General features: G+C 39.7%; 1 protein-coding gene across 9 annotated transcripts in view; it reads right to left on the reverse strand.

Moving 5' to 3' along the window:
* The window catches only part of HIVEP2 (HIVEP zinc finger 2), a 136,891-nt gene that overhangs the window by 16,796 nt on the left and 103,599 nt on the right, over nucleotides 1-16,496 (reverse strand). For all 9 annotated transcript variants that reach the window (XM_059841873.1, XM_059841866.1, XM_059841872.1 and 6 more), the window contains 3 exons: nucleotides 9,602-9,646; nucleotides 2,722-8,350; nucleotides 1,824-1,978 (listed from right to left, as the gene is read on the reverse strand). In XM_059841873.1, coding sequence (XP_059697856.1) covers nucleotides 1,824-1,978; nucleotides 2,722-8,142 — 5,576 coding nt within the window. In that variant the 5' untranslated portion in view covers nucleotides 8,143-8,350; nucleotides 9,602-9,646. The remainder of the gene's footprint in view (nucleotides 1-1,823; nucleotides 1,979-2,721; nucleotides 8,351-9,601; nucleotides 9,647-16,496) is intronic.

Raw genomic sequence — 16,496 nt, forward strand, 5'->3', positions numbered from 1 at the left:
ATATTTAAAAAATAGCCAAATGAATGTCAAGAATGGAAAGAATGAATCTGTTCTTCCACAAATAATTCTTGTAAAATGTACCATGAAGTTATCATGCATAAGGAAAGAGTTCATCACTGCATCACCTCATTTACTGCAGTTTTGCAGTTTATATCTTTCTATTGAGGAAGTCCCAGTCTATTGCACAGACTATTTGTTCTCCCCACTTCAGAAATTGATGTGCACATCAAGGTTTCTTATGTTTTGTTTTAATCAAACGGTATCTAAACACAACCAAGTATTACTAGGAGACACGTCTAAGTGAAGTGTGAATTACATGATTTTACTCAAATAGTTTCATAAACCTTATTGGTGTAAAGGAAAACTTAAAGTAGCACAATTAACACAAAATTTATTGATGTAAGTATTAGTAGAAGTTTTTTATAGAGGGATCTGCTGCAGCTCACACTCATCTGAATCCTTCTTTAAGTTGCTTTTTTTAACACACTTTTACTCTTCTGACCTCTCATCATGTAGTTTATAGCAAGGCAGACTATCCTGAGCTGGGTTATCCAAATTCAGAAATGGTACATAGTGGGAAGCAATTTTATACTTCAAAGTTGTAGTGAGTTGAAGCACCAGCTCTTTACATTTCTTGTAAACTTAGGCTTACCACTGAATTTGGGTCAATCTTGTAAAGCCAGTCTACTGGCTTAGGTACTAGGACAAGGTACAACTACAGAGAGCAGCCAGGATAGGGGTGTCTGGGCCAGCACACCTATAGAGACCTCCAAAATAACTTTCTCAGTCTTTCAGGCAAGATGTAGGCGTCATTCCTTCAGTGTTGCTGACTACAGAGAAATGGCAATGGTAATTCATGGAGATTATTCAATTGTTGACAAAAACACAACATCAATGAAAGACAAGTGATATTTTAAAGGGTTCAAGCTGACAGGAGAAGGAAATGGATGTATGAATTTCTCACATCTCCCTCCTGACCTATTTAGTTACCCCAATAAAACAGTGCTGTGGGACCATCTGAGTTTGCTAAGACTGAAAACCACATCTTGTTTAGCCATCTGACTATGCACAACTAAAAACTGGCAAACTAATTTCATTGTGTCAGAATTCTGTAATGGAAACTCAAAAGTATCTTCCATTTTAGAGAATACTGCAGACACAAACAAGTGTCTATTTACTTTTCTCTTCTTAAGAAATTTCTTAAGCCTCAAAACAATGTTAATTGGCTTTGCCCTCTTTGTTATTTGTTTCTGTTATCACCTGAGTGATAGATTGCCATAGTAAAATTAAACAATATTTTATCAACCATACAAGACAGATCTATGGATAGCCTTAGATACCATAGATTTCATTGGCATTTTACATTTTATCTGTAAAATCCAACCTCAGTAAATAATGCAATATTACAAGAATAATGCTAAGCACACCTTGTCAACCCATTCAACTGAGTGGAAGTACAGAGTGCCTAAAAATGGAAACACATCCTCATGGAAGTCATTAAATACAAAGAAATGGCACAGAAAATATCAAAATGTTAACAGTTCATCCTTATGAATTAAAGAATTAAAGTAACAATTTTGAGTGAGTGCTCTCACATAGATGGAAAACAATTTTCTTAATAGCAAAGTAGAGCCCAAAGTGAGGATACAAGTACCCTGCGGTGCATTTTAAGACTGACAAATACACAAAAAAGAAGAGACTTGGGAGCTAAAGGACATGGCAAGAATACAGGAGACTGTTCACATTCTAATTCATTCATATTCATTCTCAAATGTCTTTAAAATGACAGGCTGAGCTTTAAATTTCCAGTTATATTTTCTTACCCTCCTTCAAAGATTTTAATTCGTATCGGCTCAGTTTGTTTGGATGTAATGTCTTTATCTCCATGAATGTCTCCTTTTACTCTTTCTTTTATAATATTCCCCACTACTTTCTTTTCAAGCTTGCTGCCAAACAAGAAGAATGGCTCGTGTTTCATCTGTAGAACAAAGTCAAGCAAGGGTGTTACTTCTGGAGCATACAATAAACGCGCACTTCATTTCAAATACTTTTAACATACCAGGTCAAAGCCAAACTCTCATTCTGGTCCAACTCTATATGATGAATTATTCTGTCCCATTTAATTTGACAGAGAATAGAAGAGGAGGCAACATGGACAAATTTTTACGAGTCTTGACAGAAAAGACAATACTGTATCTTTCCTCAGAAAAAAAAAAAAAAGAAAATAGATATGGAAAAGCCTCAGAAGGTAATTTATTGCCATTACAGAATTTTCCCTGGCAGTATTAGCAAATGCTTAACCCGTGAGGAAGAGTCAATATGTAAAAGACATTAAATGGATCTGAAGATCCTTACTCAATTTTATCTTAATTTTTTCTTACAAAACCGCATGTGGATGATTGTGTCTGACACAGTTTATCAGGAAAAACAAAGGTCAAAATAAAAGTAGATAATGTGTCAGGCTCTGACACACATAAATGGAGGGCTTTAAAAGCCTCACTTTTTACATCTGATTTTGAAAATAGAAACAGAGGCAGAGACAGCAGCAGTAGCAGAGCTTGCAGAAGGATAAACTGAGGCTCCAAAGTTGTCTTGGGAAGATGTCACTGGCTGATTTCCCAATAGGGAAACTTCAAAAAAAAAAATTAAGGTTTTATAGTTTACTAGAAATTTCTCACATAAACATATATGAATTTAATTTTATTAAAATTTCTTATTTACCTGAGCAAACTGCTTCCATGCACTTGATGATGTCAGTTTACCAGCTCCAGGTCTGTGCATAGCAGCCAGGGTGTAGATTTCTGTGGTGTTTTTTTGCTTGGACCTTAAAAGTGCTAAAGTGGTCTTTGTACTTAGCCCAGATGGGTTTGGGTTACATGAACTTATACACCACGAAGCATAAACAGAAGCTTTGAGGGTTGGTTGCTGAGTGTAATTGGGTTTTGTATAGTTTAAGAAACACCAGCTCACAGTAGTCGTAGTACGCAGACTTGGGAACTGAAGGATGTGTTGAAAATCTGCTACGTCTGTCAGGAGGATGGTTGAAGCTGTGACTTTCCCAACAGTATTAGATGACATCTGGACTAACATCCCAAGAGGTAATTTTTGATGTTTCAGCTGGTCTTCTGCCTGAATTTCTCCAGGTGGCAATGAAGACCTCTGTGGACTCATGCTCATATCTGAGGCTGTTTCATCCACATCCAACTCTTCTGGTGAGTCTCTTCCTTCAGATGGGCCACTGGACTTCTGTCCCGGGGATGTGGAATCAAAACTGGAAAGTTTCTCTCTGCTCAGTGGGAATGCATCAGCTCCCGCCATGCTGACAGGTGGGAAATCTTGAGATGTTGAGGATGACAGCGATGAAGAGGATGACATGGATGGCAGACTTTCTTTTGGCTCAGTAGCACAGCTCTGCCTTACTAGTTGAGGCTTCTGCATTCTTGGAAAATCTTTCTTTATATCTGAGTTAGTCAACTCAACTGCACTTAGTTCCTCAACTATCTGCCCATACATTTTTTCTTCTTTGACTCGTTTCTGCTGCTTGGTCTCCATGAAGAGGTCCAAGCTGCTGGCAGGGGAAAGCATTCGTTTGCTTCCTCCCAAGGTAGAAGCCATATCAGAAGTGGAAGGCAAACACAAGGGAATTGGTGGCTCCAGTCCAAGCGGAAGTGTCTGCGGCACTTTCCACAAGGGATATTTTTCTAGTCCTCCATGATGACCCAACATCTGAGCTATGTTAAATCCAATTCCTTGCATGGTTGCATTAGTTGCCAAGGTTCTTTGAGAAACTGTCTCATCAACTTTACAGATTACAATTGCAGGACTGTTGCTCTGTCCAAGGATCTGGGAAATGCTTGTGTACATGACACTACCATAAGATGGCACGTGGGTTTGTATCCTGACGGGAACAACTGTTCCTGGCAAAGACTGTACAGATCCATCACTTGGGGAGTCAAAATCTGTCTGAAGATGCTGCTCAGAGGAGGTATCTGTTGGTTTAATGCTATGGTCTGACTGGTACTTAGCAAGAGTATTTTTTGAATACGATCCAGATGTTCCTGAGTAATGCTGGTATGCTTGCTCTTTAGCATGCACATAATCAGCTGCTTTCTTTCCAATAAGCTCAGGTGCGTGTTCCAGGTGATAACTTGGAGGTACGTCTATTTGGAAAGCCTGTTTGACATAAGATTTCTGCAGCTGTTGTACAAATGGATGCTGGAAGTGCAGAGGTTCTGTGCAGGACTGCCACAAGATAGGCTGCTGAGATGGTGGTAAGTGAACCATGCAGACAGCTGGATAGGAGAACTGAAACAAGGTGCTATGAATAGGGGGAAATGGGACTTTTTCCTGATGTGCAAATAGCTGCTGCTGCTCTGATGGATGTTTGTTAGGAATATAAGGTGCTTGTTGGATTAAGGGAGTCCTTAACATTTCCGGGCTGTCTGCAACAAGAGCCTGTTGCTGGGCAAGGTGGGATGAGCTATTACTAAGCTGAGCACAAGAGCCAATAGCCTGTTTTCCAGAGTCATCCACCTGAATGGGCTGAAGTACAGAGGAAGGGGAGTGATGCCAGACAAGCTGGGAAGAGCGAAGACCAATCTGTGAATGTTCCATCTGCTCCTGCTTTATACTTTGTTCTGTGCTCTGATCAGTCTGAGAAATCTCTGGAAAACCACTGAAGGAAGCCTGGCGAACCAAGAAGCATTTCTTCCTTTCTCGGGATGGAGACAATGCCACAGTAGGTGTTCCAGCTGAAGAGGCGTGAGACAGGTTCCCATAATCAAAGGATTTACTTCGGATCTCTGGGATTTCAGCAGCATGAGGACAGGGCATCTGTTCAGATGAGCAGCGTCTCATTTCCCTCTGATGGTGATGCCCAGGGACGGAAAGTGAGTAAGCACCTGCTGGAACTGTTAAAAACTCGGACTGTTTTCCAAATTCATCTTGTTTGGAAGGTGTGATGAACTTCATATTCTCTTCTCTTTCAAAGGACATTGAAAAACTTGAACTGTGGGACAAATTACTTTCTTGGCTAGGGCTGCGAGAGAGACTTGTACCAGTAGACTCAAAGCTGGATTCCCCAGAGGAGTGCTCCATGTCAGCCAGTCTTAAACGCTTCTTTTTGGGTGGCAGCTTTTCAGCTGGAAGTTGAGAAAGGGTTTCACTTCTCTGGGGCCATTGGAATTCTTCAGTGGGTCTCTCCTGCTCTTTACTCTGCACTTCTTTATCTTTTTCAGGCTTATCTGGCTCCTCCGTGACACGAATTTCAGGTACCTGTATGTTGTGCTGGCGAACCAACCTGGGCTGGATATGACACGGCTGAGGCTGCTGGGACGGGGACGGCTTACTGGTGTCAGCATTTTCCATTTGTGGAGCTCGGTCTGGGCTCATCGGGGACTCACAAATCTCACTCTCGCCTGTTTCAGATGGTGAATACATCTTTTCCTGCTGGCATGCAACATGTTCTGTAGATTCAGACCTTTCAAAGGAGTTTGGCCGACTCAATGAGTTTGTGTGCTGAATGACAGAGATGACATTTCCGGGGGGCTTTCTAACCAGTGATTCTGCAGTCTTTTCTTGCTCTGCAGTAAGGGATGAGTCTTCCAAAGAAGCTGCTGGACTTCCAGACTGCAAGTAAGGCCTGCACATTTCAAAACGTTCCGCATGGCAATGGGGAGCATTTTCCAGGCCTTGAAGGGCAAATCCGCTTCTTGGCACTTCCTGAATTTGGGATTTGGGATCAAAGTCCAAAGGTTGAATTCCCCCAGGGGTGCCAGTTGTACTGCTGCAAATCATAGGACTGTCTTCCTCATCTCCAACACTCTCCTCTTTCCTGCGCTTTCTGTTTTCAAAAGTTGTTCCAAGCATGGATGGCACTGACTGAGATTGTCCAAGTGCATCAATAAAAAACTCTCCCCCTTTGTTCATCCCACTTAAGGATGGTGAGTCCCTGTAGTTCTGCTTCTGAGCTTCAAATTCTTCCCACTTTCTGTAGTGCTTTCCACTGGCATCATAGTCATAAAAGGTCTTGTCTCCTTTCTTCTCTTTTAAGGATGGTCCTTTGTCACCTGCTGTCTGTCTGCTCGAAGCAATAATAATATTTTTCCCTTGTCTTCCATGATAATCTGAATCCGAGTGTCCCTCCTGTACAGATGGCAGTTCAAAGGCAGCCTGCCTTCTCAACATTCTTTGGTGGGATATTCCCACTGTCCCGGGATAAAATACGTCATCAGAGCCAGACATCTTCTCATCAAATGAATGGCTTCCTCTCAGAGAAGGGGGAATACTTAGGTTGTTTGCAGAAGAGGTTGGCATGGAGTTACTTCTAATAAGAGGAGAAGAATCTACTGGGGGCTCTAGGAGGACAGGCACATCACCCTGCTGACTGACTTGGTACAAGCTGGATTCACTTTTGATGGATGATGTGGTCTGGGATTGTCTACATTCTGTATTGCTGCCTGGATAAACTTGTGTAGATTTAATAGTGCTCAAATTGTTGGAGTCAATGAGTTCCTCTTTATTTGGAGTCAGGTGAGAAACATGTTCCTCAAGCATCTTGATATCTAATCTGTTATTTAAAAGAGGTGATGGGTCTGTTTTGCCCTTTCTGCCCATTAAACTGTGTTCCTGATTTGTTGTGGCTACAGTTAGTGCTGTTCTTTGATTAATCCTATAGAACTTCCCAAAAATTATTTCTTCGTAAGACTTTGCATTAGTATTTGGTGGGCTAATTTGCTGCTCAGCGCTTTCTGAGCGGGAAAAATAGCCAGAGTCAGTGCTTCCCTTACTGTGTGGGCTCAGGAGGTTTAATGACTGCTCAGAATCTTGTCCTTTTTTCTCTGACAGTCTTAGTGCAAGTCGCTGTTTAACTGTATGAGAGTCATCAGACTTGGTACTTAAGGATGGGGTTTGCAACATATCAGAGCTAATATATGGTGAACTCTCACTGGGTAACTGAATCCCACTTTTAGGGATAATCAAAATGGGGACTTTCATCGGCCCCACCAAGGACTCCTCCATGGAGGAGTGAAAGCCACTCCTGCTAGCAATGTCCAGTGGGAGCTGTGAGACAGGGCTCAGTTTGTCAGACCCTTCCACCAGGAGTGAGGTCTCCTCATCCGTGTCTGTGCTCTGCTCTCCATCTGAATGAATTTCAGCTTCCACATCGATGTAACTGGCATCGAGGTCCAATTTAGAGACTGCTGACTCTGTGAAAGGTACCAACCCTGCCTTAATTGCATGGGCGTGTGACTTCCTGTGTTTGTAGAGGTTGCTTTTCGTCTTGAAGGAGAAACCACAAGGGACACAAGGGTACGGTCGCTCACCAGTGTGAGATCTAATATGCTTTTTAAGTACGCTAGGTTTGGCACAGGCCCGATTACAGTAAGGACAAATGTACTTGCCAGGCTTTTTGGGTTTGTGCTCTTTTTTGTGAGCATCTTCTGATTGTTCTAGAGATTTCTGTGAATATTGGCTGTATGCAGGGTTCAAACTTGAAATCTTCTTCCTGGAGAAACCTCCACTATGGCTATGCATATGAAAAGGAAACAAGTCCTCTGAGGCAACTGATTGCAAGTGGCTAGGAAACTGCCATGGAGGGCCTTCCAAGCTCTGATGTGGCTTTATGTTGTGCAAGAAGCCTTGTGGCAACGAATGCTGTGGAAAGGAAAGTGAATGTTGACATGAGTAAGGGCTTGGACGATGCTGTGGATATTGCTTCTCTGTGACTTGCTGTGCAGCTTCATTTGATGATACCAGTTTCCCAGAACTAAAAAGTTGTGCTGATGCCGTGTTTCCTACTTGCTCGTGATCTATTTGTGGTTGCCGCTGTACTTCTTGACTGCCGAAAGTGCTCATCTTAATAACAGCTGAATGTTCTTGCCTCCATCTACTTGGTACTTTAGCAGTTTCTCCAGACCTTGAGGTAGCTTTTTGCCCTATAGCTGTGTCCCCAGAGTCCATTTTGTTACACAAGGTCTTAAGTGCTAGTTCACTTGAAAGCTGTGCAGACACATGGAGTGTGCCCAAAGCTGTGCTTTTCAAAGTCTTGTTGCTCCCATTTTTCCAGGGCTGTTGCAAGTTTTGCGAGTTCACAGACTTTTCTTTCTCTTTGGAACTTTCCACGCAGTAGTCTATAGGCATTAGATTTGTGTCTGCACACTAATGAGAGTATTACACAGTTCTGTTCATGGCATGAACTTTCCTAAACAGTTTATTATACATTTGCAAAGACTTGTTTTAGCATTTGGACATGTTCCATTGTTATTAAATACTGAGATGCAGAATGATCCAGAGATTGTGATCTCCTAGAGCAAAGTTCTCTTCATCTCTTCCATGGTGACACAGCCATCTGTACAGAAATATAAAATAAAAAAGAAAACAAACCCGCACACACCAGTTAGTACAGCCATACTAAACAACATCGGTGCAGTCAGTGGCACTTCTATTTAGCCTTACATGGAATTACTGAGGGACTTCAGCAAAAGCAACTACATTTCACTAAACTCCCTTTTGTGAGCAGACACAGTAAAGACAGGCTCCAGAGACTGCACACAAGCATAATCACTACTCAATAGCAGCTCTAGGATTGGAAAATAAAGACCTAAACTTTTCAAATTAAACAGTAGTTTTGGAAGGCTTTCAGGGGACAGTTTAAATGCCTGATCTCAAAAAGTCCGCCACATACTTTCAAAGCTTTTTCAGCAAATCACTGCTGCAAATAGAAGCCTAACACTGCGAGTGGGAATTACCTTATCCAGTATTACTCACTTAGGGTTCAGAAATGCACTTGAGTCACCTGGCCTTCCTCTCAAGTCAAAGTAGGTTGATCAGTGAAGAAATCTATCCATATCATAACAGGTCCTTCTGACATAGAGGCTGTCCATGCACAAGGCCCTCCACTATGGAGATGCTTCTTTCTAACTAGTCAGCTTGGGGAATATACTGAATATTGCTAAAAAATTGCTGAAGTGAGGTACTTCTTACCTTAGATCATCTAACTGGTTTTATAAGAAGGTGTTGTTCGCCATTCTAAACTACTTCTAAACAGTCAAAAAAGAGACATCAAAGAAGCATTTCAAACACAGCACTACTGGTACCTTTCCCCATCTCCATCTTCAAATCACTATGTTAAATTCTAGTGAGAATGTCTTGCTAGATGTAAAGGATGTATTGGAGACTTTTGCTTATATGACTTTAGCATTTTAGATTTCACTGTTGAAACAATTCCATGCAGGTATATGTGCATTTTTAATGCTTAAACACAAAAGGTTTCCACAGTTCCATTAAAAAGACCAAAAGCTCAGAGGCATGATTTCCATAGAAAAGTACAGCATTTGAATTTGAAGCAAAATTTTCCTCTCTGTTTTCATGTTATCCAAATACAAAACATTTTCTGGATAAAATAGTGAGAATTATACAGACAGACATGATTTAACTATAGCAAGGAAGAGAGTAAAAAAAATCAGTATTACAGATACTGGAATACTTTTCATTCCTACAGTGGACAAAATGAATTTGGCTTAAAGAAACAATAGCAAAGTGCAGGAAAACACACAGGTAATAGGCATTTCAGGTTTTTATTTCAGTATAAAGTAATTACCTGCATCTTCTAAACATCTAATAGGCATGACTATCTTCAAATTCCCTGTAGGAAAAAAAAAATACAATTATAAGAAAGTTTGGATATTAGGTATAGATGATGATGAAAATATTCTATTCTTTACCATAGAGGTTCTGAAAATTTTGTTTACCCATCCACTAGAAAATTTTTTGTTGTGTCTGAGTAATTACATTTGAAGACTCTAAGCATGAATAGTTTTAAAGGACTTAGGTTTCTAATGTGTAGATGAATAACAGCAAGTCTAAACTAATAAAGTCTCACCTTCCTGAATCAGTGAAAAGAGAGCTGCCAATGCACCTCTTCATTCCTATGCCTTTGTTAAGCCTGGATTATCCTTGAATCCCCTTGGCAAATCCCCTTTCAATGCCTCTCTCCAGCTAATACATTTAGACTCCAGGCCTCTCATTAAATGTTTCAGGGACCAGCACAAACTCCTGGTCAGGGTGTCACCACTCAGGGACAAGAAAATGTAGTGAAACGGGAGTAGGTGTCCAAATTAGTTAACACCTGTGTGATAGTACTACAGAATATATGGCTGCTTTCTCAGAGAAGAAACTTACAGAAGAAAATTACAGAATACATGGTTAAAAGACCTCTGTGACTGCCATGATTTGCCACCTCTCTGCCATCACACTGCAGGCTACTCCGTATTGCTGAAAAGACCAGCTCAGAGAAGAGGGAGCATGAGCATCATCTCACTGTCTTACGACCATTTCTCCCACAAAAGGAGGACTCTTCCTTTCAGTTTTCAACAAATCTTTCTTCAAAAGGATTTCTGCTTTTGTTTCAATAAAAAGGATATATGTTCAATTGTGACAACAAAAGCAACAATGGCACCATTTCTTTATTGTTTTTATTTATGCCAAAAGTCAGCGCATCTCTAAAGAACAGATATTTAGAAACAGCTGGAATATTGGCTTCAGAGTAGGGGATACAGACTATTGTAATGATCCTCAATTAGCAACTATCACAATGAAGCTAGAGTACTCATGGTTTTTTTCCATTGAATGACACCAAAAAAATGATAAAAAACTAACAACTATAAAGGAAAAAAATCAATTAAAAATTGAAAAATATTTTTTAGCTCTTTGTAATTAATAACATTTTCCAAGAACAAATGAACATTAGCAAAACCTGATAACTTGACACAAATAGAATCTGTACCATGCCACCTGTTATGAATTAATCATTAGTAGTACAAATAATATATCAGTAGTTAGGCCAGCAATAACTGATGGAATGTTGGTGTAGTCAACTGTTTTTTTTAACTATAGAGAAATCCCCTGCAGTACAAAATAACAGCAAGTTGTCAAATGCAAACCAGAATGCTTTAGATCATAATGACATTTAGCTTTGACGTGCTAATGGCTTCTTTAAATAAGTCTGTTGTCTTATGCTCTAAAATAAAAAAGAAAAATACAATCCAAGTATATTTTTTTTTAATTTTTTTTTTTTTTTTACATTTCCTAATCCACTTCCTCAAATAAAAAGTGTTAGTCCAAATGGAAAAAGAAATCCTTGTGCACGAGTTACATTATACCAGAAGTGGTTACTGCAGAGCAGCTCGGCAGGGGCTCACGAGGAAATAGCAGGTAAGAGGCCCAGCAGTTCCAGCAGCTGAGCTACACTGAATCCCAGGCGGCTAATGATGCCAATATATGAGCACAGATGTAAAGGAAAATGTGTGGCTTGAGAAAGCAGAAACAGGGACAGGAGTGAATGTTCCTCACTGAGAGAGCAAAAAGGTATTTTTCATCTTCAAAGAAAGGCACTCTTCTCCTTATTAGGCAATTTTGCAAATGGTGAAGAAGAAATTTCCAGAAGATGGGAGTATCCTTTCTTTCCATATTCCTTTTACTGAGAGCACCTTTATAGAAGAAATCTGCCAGCCACAGCAATGGCTTTATTTCAGCAAAAGATGATGCTAAAATACATCCAAAACTTTTCTGTTCTGAACTGAGAACTCTGTTACAGAGTTAAAGCCCTTCTTCAGCCCTCCAACTTCAGAACTTTCTATACAATTTTTCAACCTCCACTACGAAACAGGTAGAGACTAATTACAGGGATTATTGATGGCTTAAGTATGGCAAGAGCCACTCTCCTGGGAAAAATAAATCCCTTTCCAGAATGAACATAATTTCTGGTTTGGTTTGAGCTGCCATCCATCCTGTTTCAAAGATGGCTTTAATATTACTTCCCTTGTTCTTTTTCCCCTTCCTAATGGGAGACTGGCCTAACTGGAGTAATATAAGACACTGCAAAGCTAGTTGGCATTGTGTCTGTTTTATCCAGTCAAAATTCTATCTCATCCGGCTGCATCCACAGCCTAGCTTAAACCAAAAACACCCTTCATTTTTCCAAGTGACCAATGTTTCTCCTTCAGAAAAAATTGTAAATACACTTCTAAATATTGCTTTTCTCAAATACATACTATTTGATAGGCAGAAACTCATTATATTTCAAGTACTGCCTATTCAAGGAACTAAGGATGATAAAAGGGCACAATTTTTTTAATACCTTTGGCTCGGCTCAGCTCTGCTGGAGTGAGTAAGGGTAGCCCACCTACCCGGATCAGAAGCTGTATGGGAGTTGCATGGAGCACATTGTTTGACAGGAGCTGCAAAGTCCTTCCTGGCTGGTGGCCAAGCCAGGTTTCCCGGCAGGAATGGGGGCCAAGAGCCAGCTCCCCTAGTCACATTAGCTGTGCTATCTGCCTGCTTCAAAACAGGACATTTCACTTCTATGAAAACTTTGAACATGAGAATATTACTTGGAAGCCAGGAGCTGTATTTATGTCAGATGCACCTACTAAATCAAGACTTTGAAAACTTTCTAGAAAGGAACATTATCCTTTTGCTCCTTTTTTAATGGGAGTGTCTTTGTGAGCTGTATGCAGGGGATGTATATCTGATTGACTGCAGAGCTCCAAGCTTATTCCTTCTTTTCTTTTTTTTTTCCCCAGACCATTAAAATGGTTACACTCAACAGCTTTAAAATAAAATTTGGCAAAATATTACTTTTACTGCTTCTCAATTTGTAGCTCATATTACAGTTCTTGCAAGTGAACAAATTGGAAGCTTATGTCTTCCAGGCTAAATCCTGAGTGCACCATACAGAATAAATATTGACTTTAGCATAAGGACTAAGGGTCAGATCCAGCCTTGTTTTAAATCTTTTCTGTCCAGCTCTGCCAGCACAAAGCTGGCCTAAAACCACAGTAACTGGCCCCTGAAGAATTGTATTCTGCAGGGCAAGTGTTAGCTCAGACAAACTGCAGTGGCTCCTATGAAATCCTTACAATCATGCACAGACTTCTGCCAAGACCCTTATTAGGGAAGTCTAGTTTATGTCTGGGATAAGCCCAGCAGCCTTACTAGAGAGGCCACCTCTGAACTCTTCCCCACCTGCAACTGAGAAGAAAATTGCCTTGGCCTTTCAGGAAGAAAGGCAGCATACTTTCAGCTTGCTGTCCTACAAGTTTCCCTCTGTCCTACTAATGAAATTCCCCAAAGAACTGATCGGTGTTGATATCCTAGTGAAAAATTTAAAAAGACTGAGATCCCTAGTAAAACATGGATTTATAGGTTTCTCCTGTATAGGTAAAGTCATAGGTGGGCTAAGTCTGAAGAAGACCTCTCAACCAGCATCCAGTGTGCACCTCTGAACTGAAGGATTTAACTGGTATGAAGATAGATAAGCATTTGTTCCTCCTTCTTTCCAAGGTTACATCTTCATTCATGGGCTGAGGATGTTATATAGCAACATAACAAAAAGAATGAAGTCCTTGGGGTGTATAGTTTTGGCATTTTACACAAATGAAAAAAAAAGATGACCAACTGACACTTGGCAAAGTCTGAATTACTCGGAATGGGAGCATGCTTGTGCTTTTGCTCCAGTTAGGCAGGAGTTGTAAGACATCATTTTGCACATGCAAATCAAAGAAGGCAGCTCTTTTAAAACAGGTTAGAGATATTTATTTTAATCTACCATTTTCTATGTTATAACTGCTGTTGTTATCTCTTCATATTTGAAGATACTACTCTAATTTGTTGATTTAATTCCACCCCAGATGTTCTGCCTGCCCTCTGGATTTCAGTGCTTTATTGAATGTATTGTCACTCACCAAAATCAGCCAGAGAACCATAGTCTTGGAAAAACTCTGAAATATTTAGATTAATACTTAAGGGTTTGGTTGGATTTTCAGGGGTTTTTGGGTGGGATTTTTTGGGTGGTATTTTGGTGTTTTTTTTTTTTTTTAAGTTTGAGCAGCTGAACTAATTATTACAATATACTTTTTTAAATGTCATTTAGGAGTACCATTCAATACAAACCCAAACACTGCTCAGCAAGTGCACAGCACACAATGATCTAACAAACTGTACTGAGTTTACTTAAGGTCAAGCTCCAGGGCAGGATCTGTTCTCCATTGCTATATTGTGCTCACACGGATTCCCCAAGAAGCCAGGAACTGAGGGCACTCACTGAGAGGATCCAGTTAAAGATACATCAAGGGCAGACTGCACCCTCACTGTGACCAAACAAGTTCAGGCTTTTGCCCTCATGAGGGCACATTTGTGTCCCTGGTAGTTGCTGGTTTTATGGGACGGATGGAAAGATTCTGTGCATGTAAAACTACAAGTGGTGCAAAACCTGGCATTTTCCTTTTTGCAATTATTATTTCAGTGCTTGAGTTGTATCTGGCTTATACTTTGAGAAGTATTCTAGAATCTCAGCCATTGAGAATTGGCATCTAACACATTTTAGACAACTCCAGTAGTATTGAGTATTTAATTAATTTTCTGCTTTTACCAAATTCACCTCAATCCTAATTATTTCATATAATTCAAAATATTACCTGAGACCATTATGAGGGTATGTTGAAGAACATACTTTAAAAGCACAACTAAGAAAACAATCAAGTTGACACCAACTAAGAAAACAATCAGGTAATCAAATCTGTTGTACCCTAACACCTGAATACCTGAACTGTAGGATCTTAGACCTGTTCAGACATTTCATATAAATGTCTATGTGTACTTGCTGGTGATGAAGACCTAGACTCTGAATGTGACCCTACTGAGTCAGAGGTCAGGCACACACTAAGAGAAAAATCAGTCATGAAACAAGAGCCTCCCATTACAAGATTTGACTCAGAGAGATTGAAAGGAGACAAATTATTCCAACAAGAAGAGCCCAATTCTGCTCTACATAAACCTGGTACAAATCTGAAGCAATGAGCTACAAATCCAAGGACAATATTCCAGATTTATTCCTCATAAAAACTAACAGAATCATAACACTTAGGTTTAGGCTTTTACATCCTACATACGAAATGCCTGAAGTTATTTGCCAGAAGGTGAAAATAAACTAATCCAACACCTCTAAGATGTCTACAGAGAGAATTGTAACATATATTGCAAGAAATGCTCAATTACACAGTAGTAAGAAAACATGGGTGATTTTCATTAAGAGATGCTGGTTTGCGTCATAAATGCTTTGAGTACAGCTGCAGCAAAACACTCAGTTTTTGCTATGTTAAATATCTCAAATATAATTTTAAACTGCTGCTTCCTCTAGAAAAACAGCACCGACCAAAAACCTTAACTTCAAATTGAGTGTATTTTAAGAAGCCATATAGGAAGTCGAGAGTAGAAATGCTTTAACACTGACCTTTTAAATATAATGACAAGGATTTCTCACTTAAAAGTATATCACTATTTCCTTTTTCAGCATCATACACAATGTACACATTACTATCAGATGGAAAAAAAATGTGTAAAAAAAGCTTTAATATTGCCAAAGACCAGTTGAACAGTTATTTCCACAGGATGAGTATTAAAAGGAAAAAAAAAGAGAAAAAACTATGCAGGAGCCAAATTAATCTTAAATGCTTCCTTTATAGGTAGGAATTTGAAAACAAATATCAATTCTTCTCCTTGAACAGAAAAAAAACCCTGCTATCAAAGAAATGCCAAAATGGCCAACTAGTCAAACAATCTTGTCAACCAATTAGCAGTTAATTGATCCCTCTGATCCCACTGCTTTTAATGGATCAGGTAAATATTTTGTTTCTGGTTGCCTAATCTTGCTGTGAACCTCAAGAGTCTGACAGAGCATGTCAGATAACACAGAATCTACCTGTTCTGTCTGACTGCCTTCTGACATGGACATCTTGAATCTGTCTCTATACAAAAGCAAAGGATTGGGATTATTCAGATATGAAATTAACAAGAGAACTATATAAACTGCTAATTGTTTCACACTGGTACTTATTTCCTTGGGGAGCAAGTTAAAAAATGAAAACAGTTTAATAAAATACCAATCATTTCCCATGTGGACCTTAAAATGTAATGGCAAAGCAACGGCAGATCTGACGGCAGTACTTCCAGGATTATAAAAATTTCAGAAGGTAACGAAAATACCACAATTGTTTTGCCCTGTCCACCACTCCACTCCCCATTTTCTTTTGAACTGTAGTACACAGTGATTTATAAGAGTGAGAACAGCTCCCATGCAGAGAACAGTCAGAAACCAATGCCCACCAAGGTCCTCTTTAAACACCATTTTGATAGCTGAAACAAGGTTTATATGATGCCTAATCTCATTGGTGCTATCTGCAGAACAATGAGCGTCTCTCAAGGGTGAATTGAGTAGTAAGCAACAGTATTTACTGAATACACCTTAACAATGTACAGAAGTATCCAAAACAGTGCTGAGATACAAATGAGCTCTTAATTCTTGGACTACTCTCTGTCAGCAGAAGCTCAACTTTATCTCACTTTCTTCTGAGCCACAGCAGTTGAACATAAGGATACTGTGCCAAACCACAGAAGTGTCAAATAGTTCCCAATCACCATTTGTAGAATTACTTTTC

Source organism: Haemorhous mexicanus, chromosome 3 (genome assembly GCF_027477595.1).
Source record: "Haemorhous mexicanus isolate bHaeMex1 chromosome 3, bHaeMex1.pri, whole genome shotgun sequence".
NCBI classification, from domain to species: Eukaryota; Metazoa; Chordata; class Aves; order Passeriformes; family Fringillidae; genus Haemorhous; species Haemorhous mexicanus.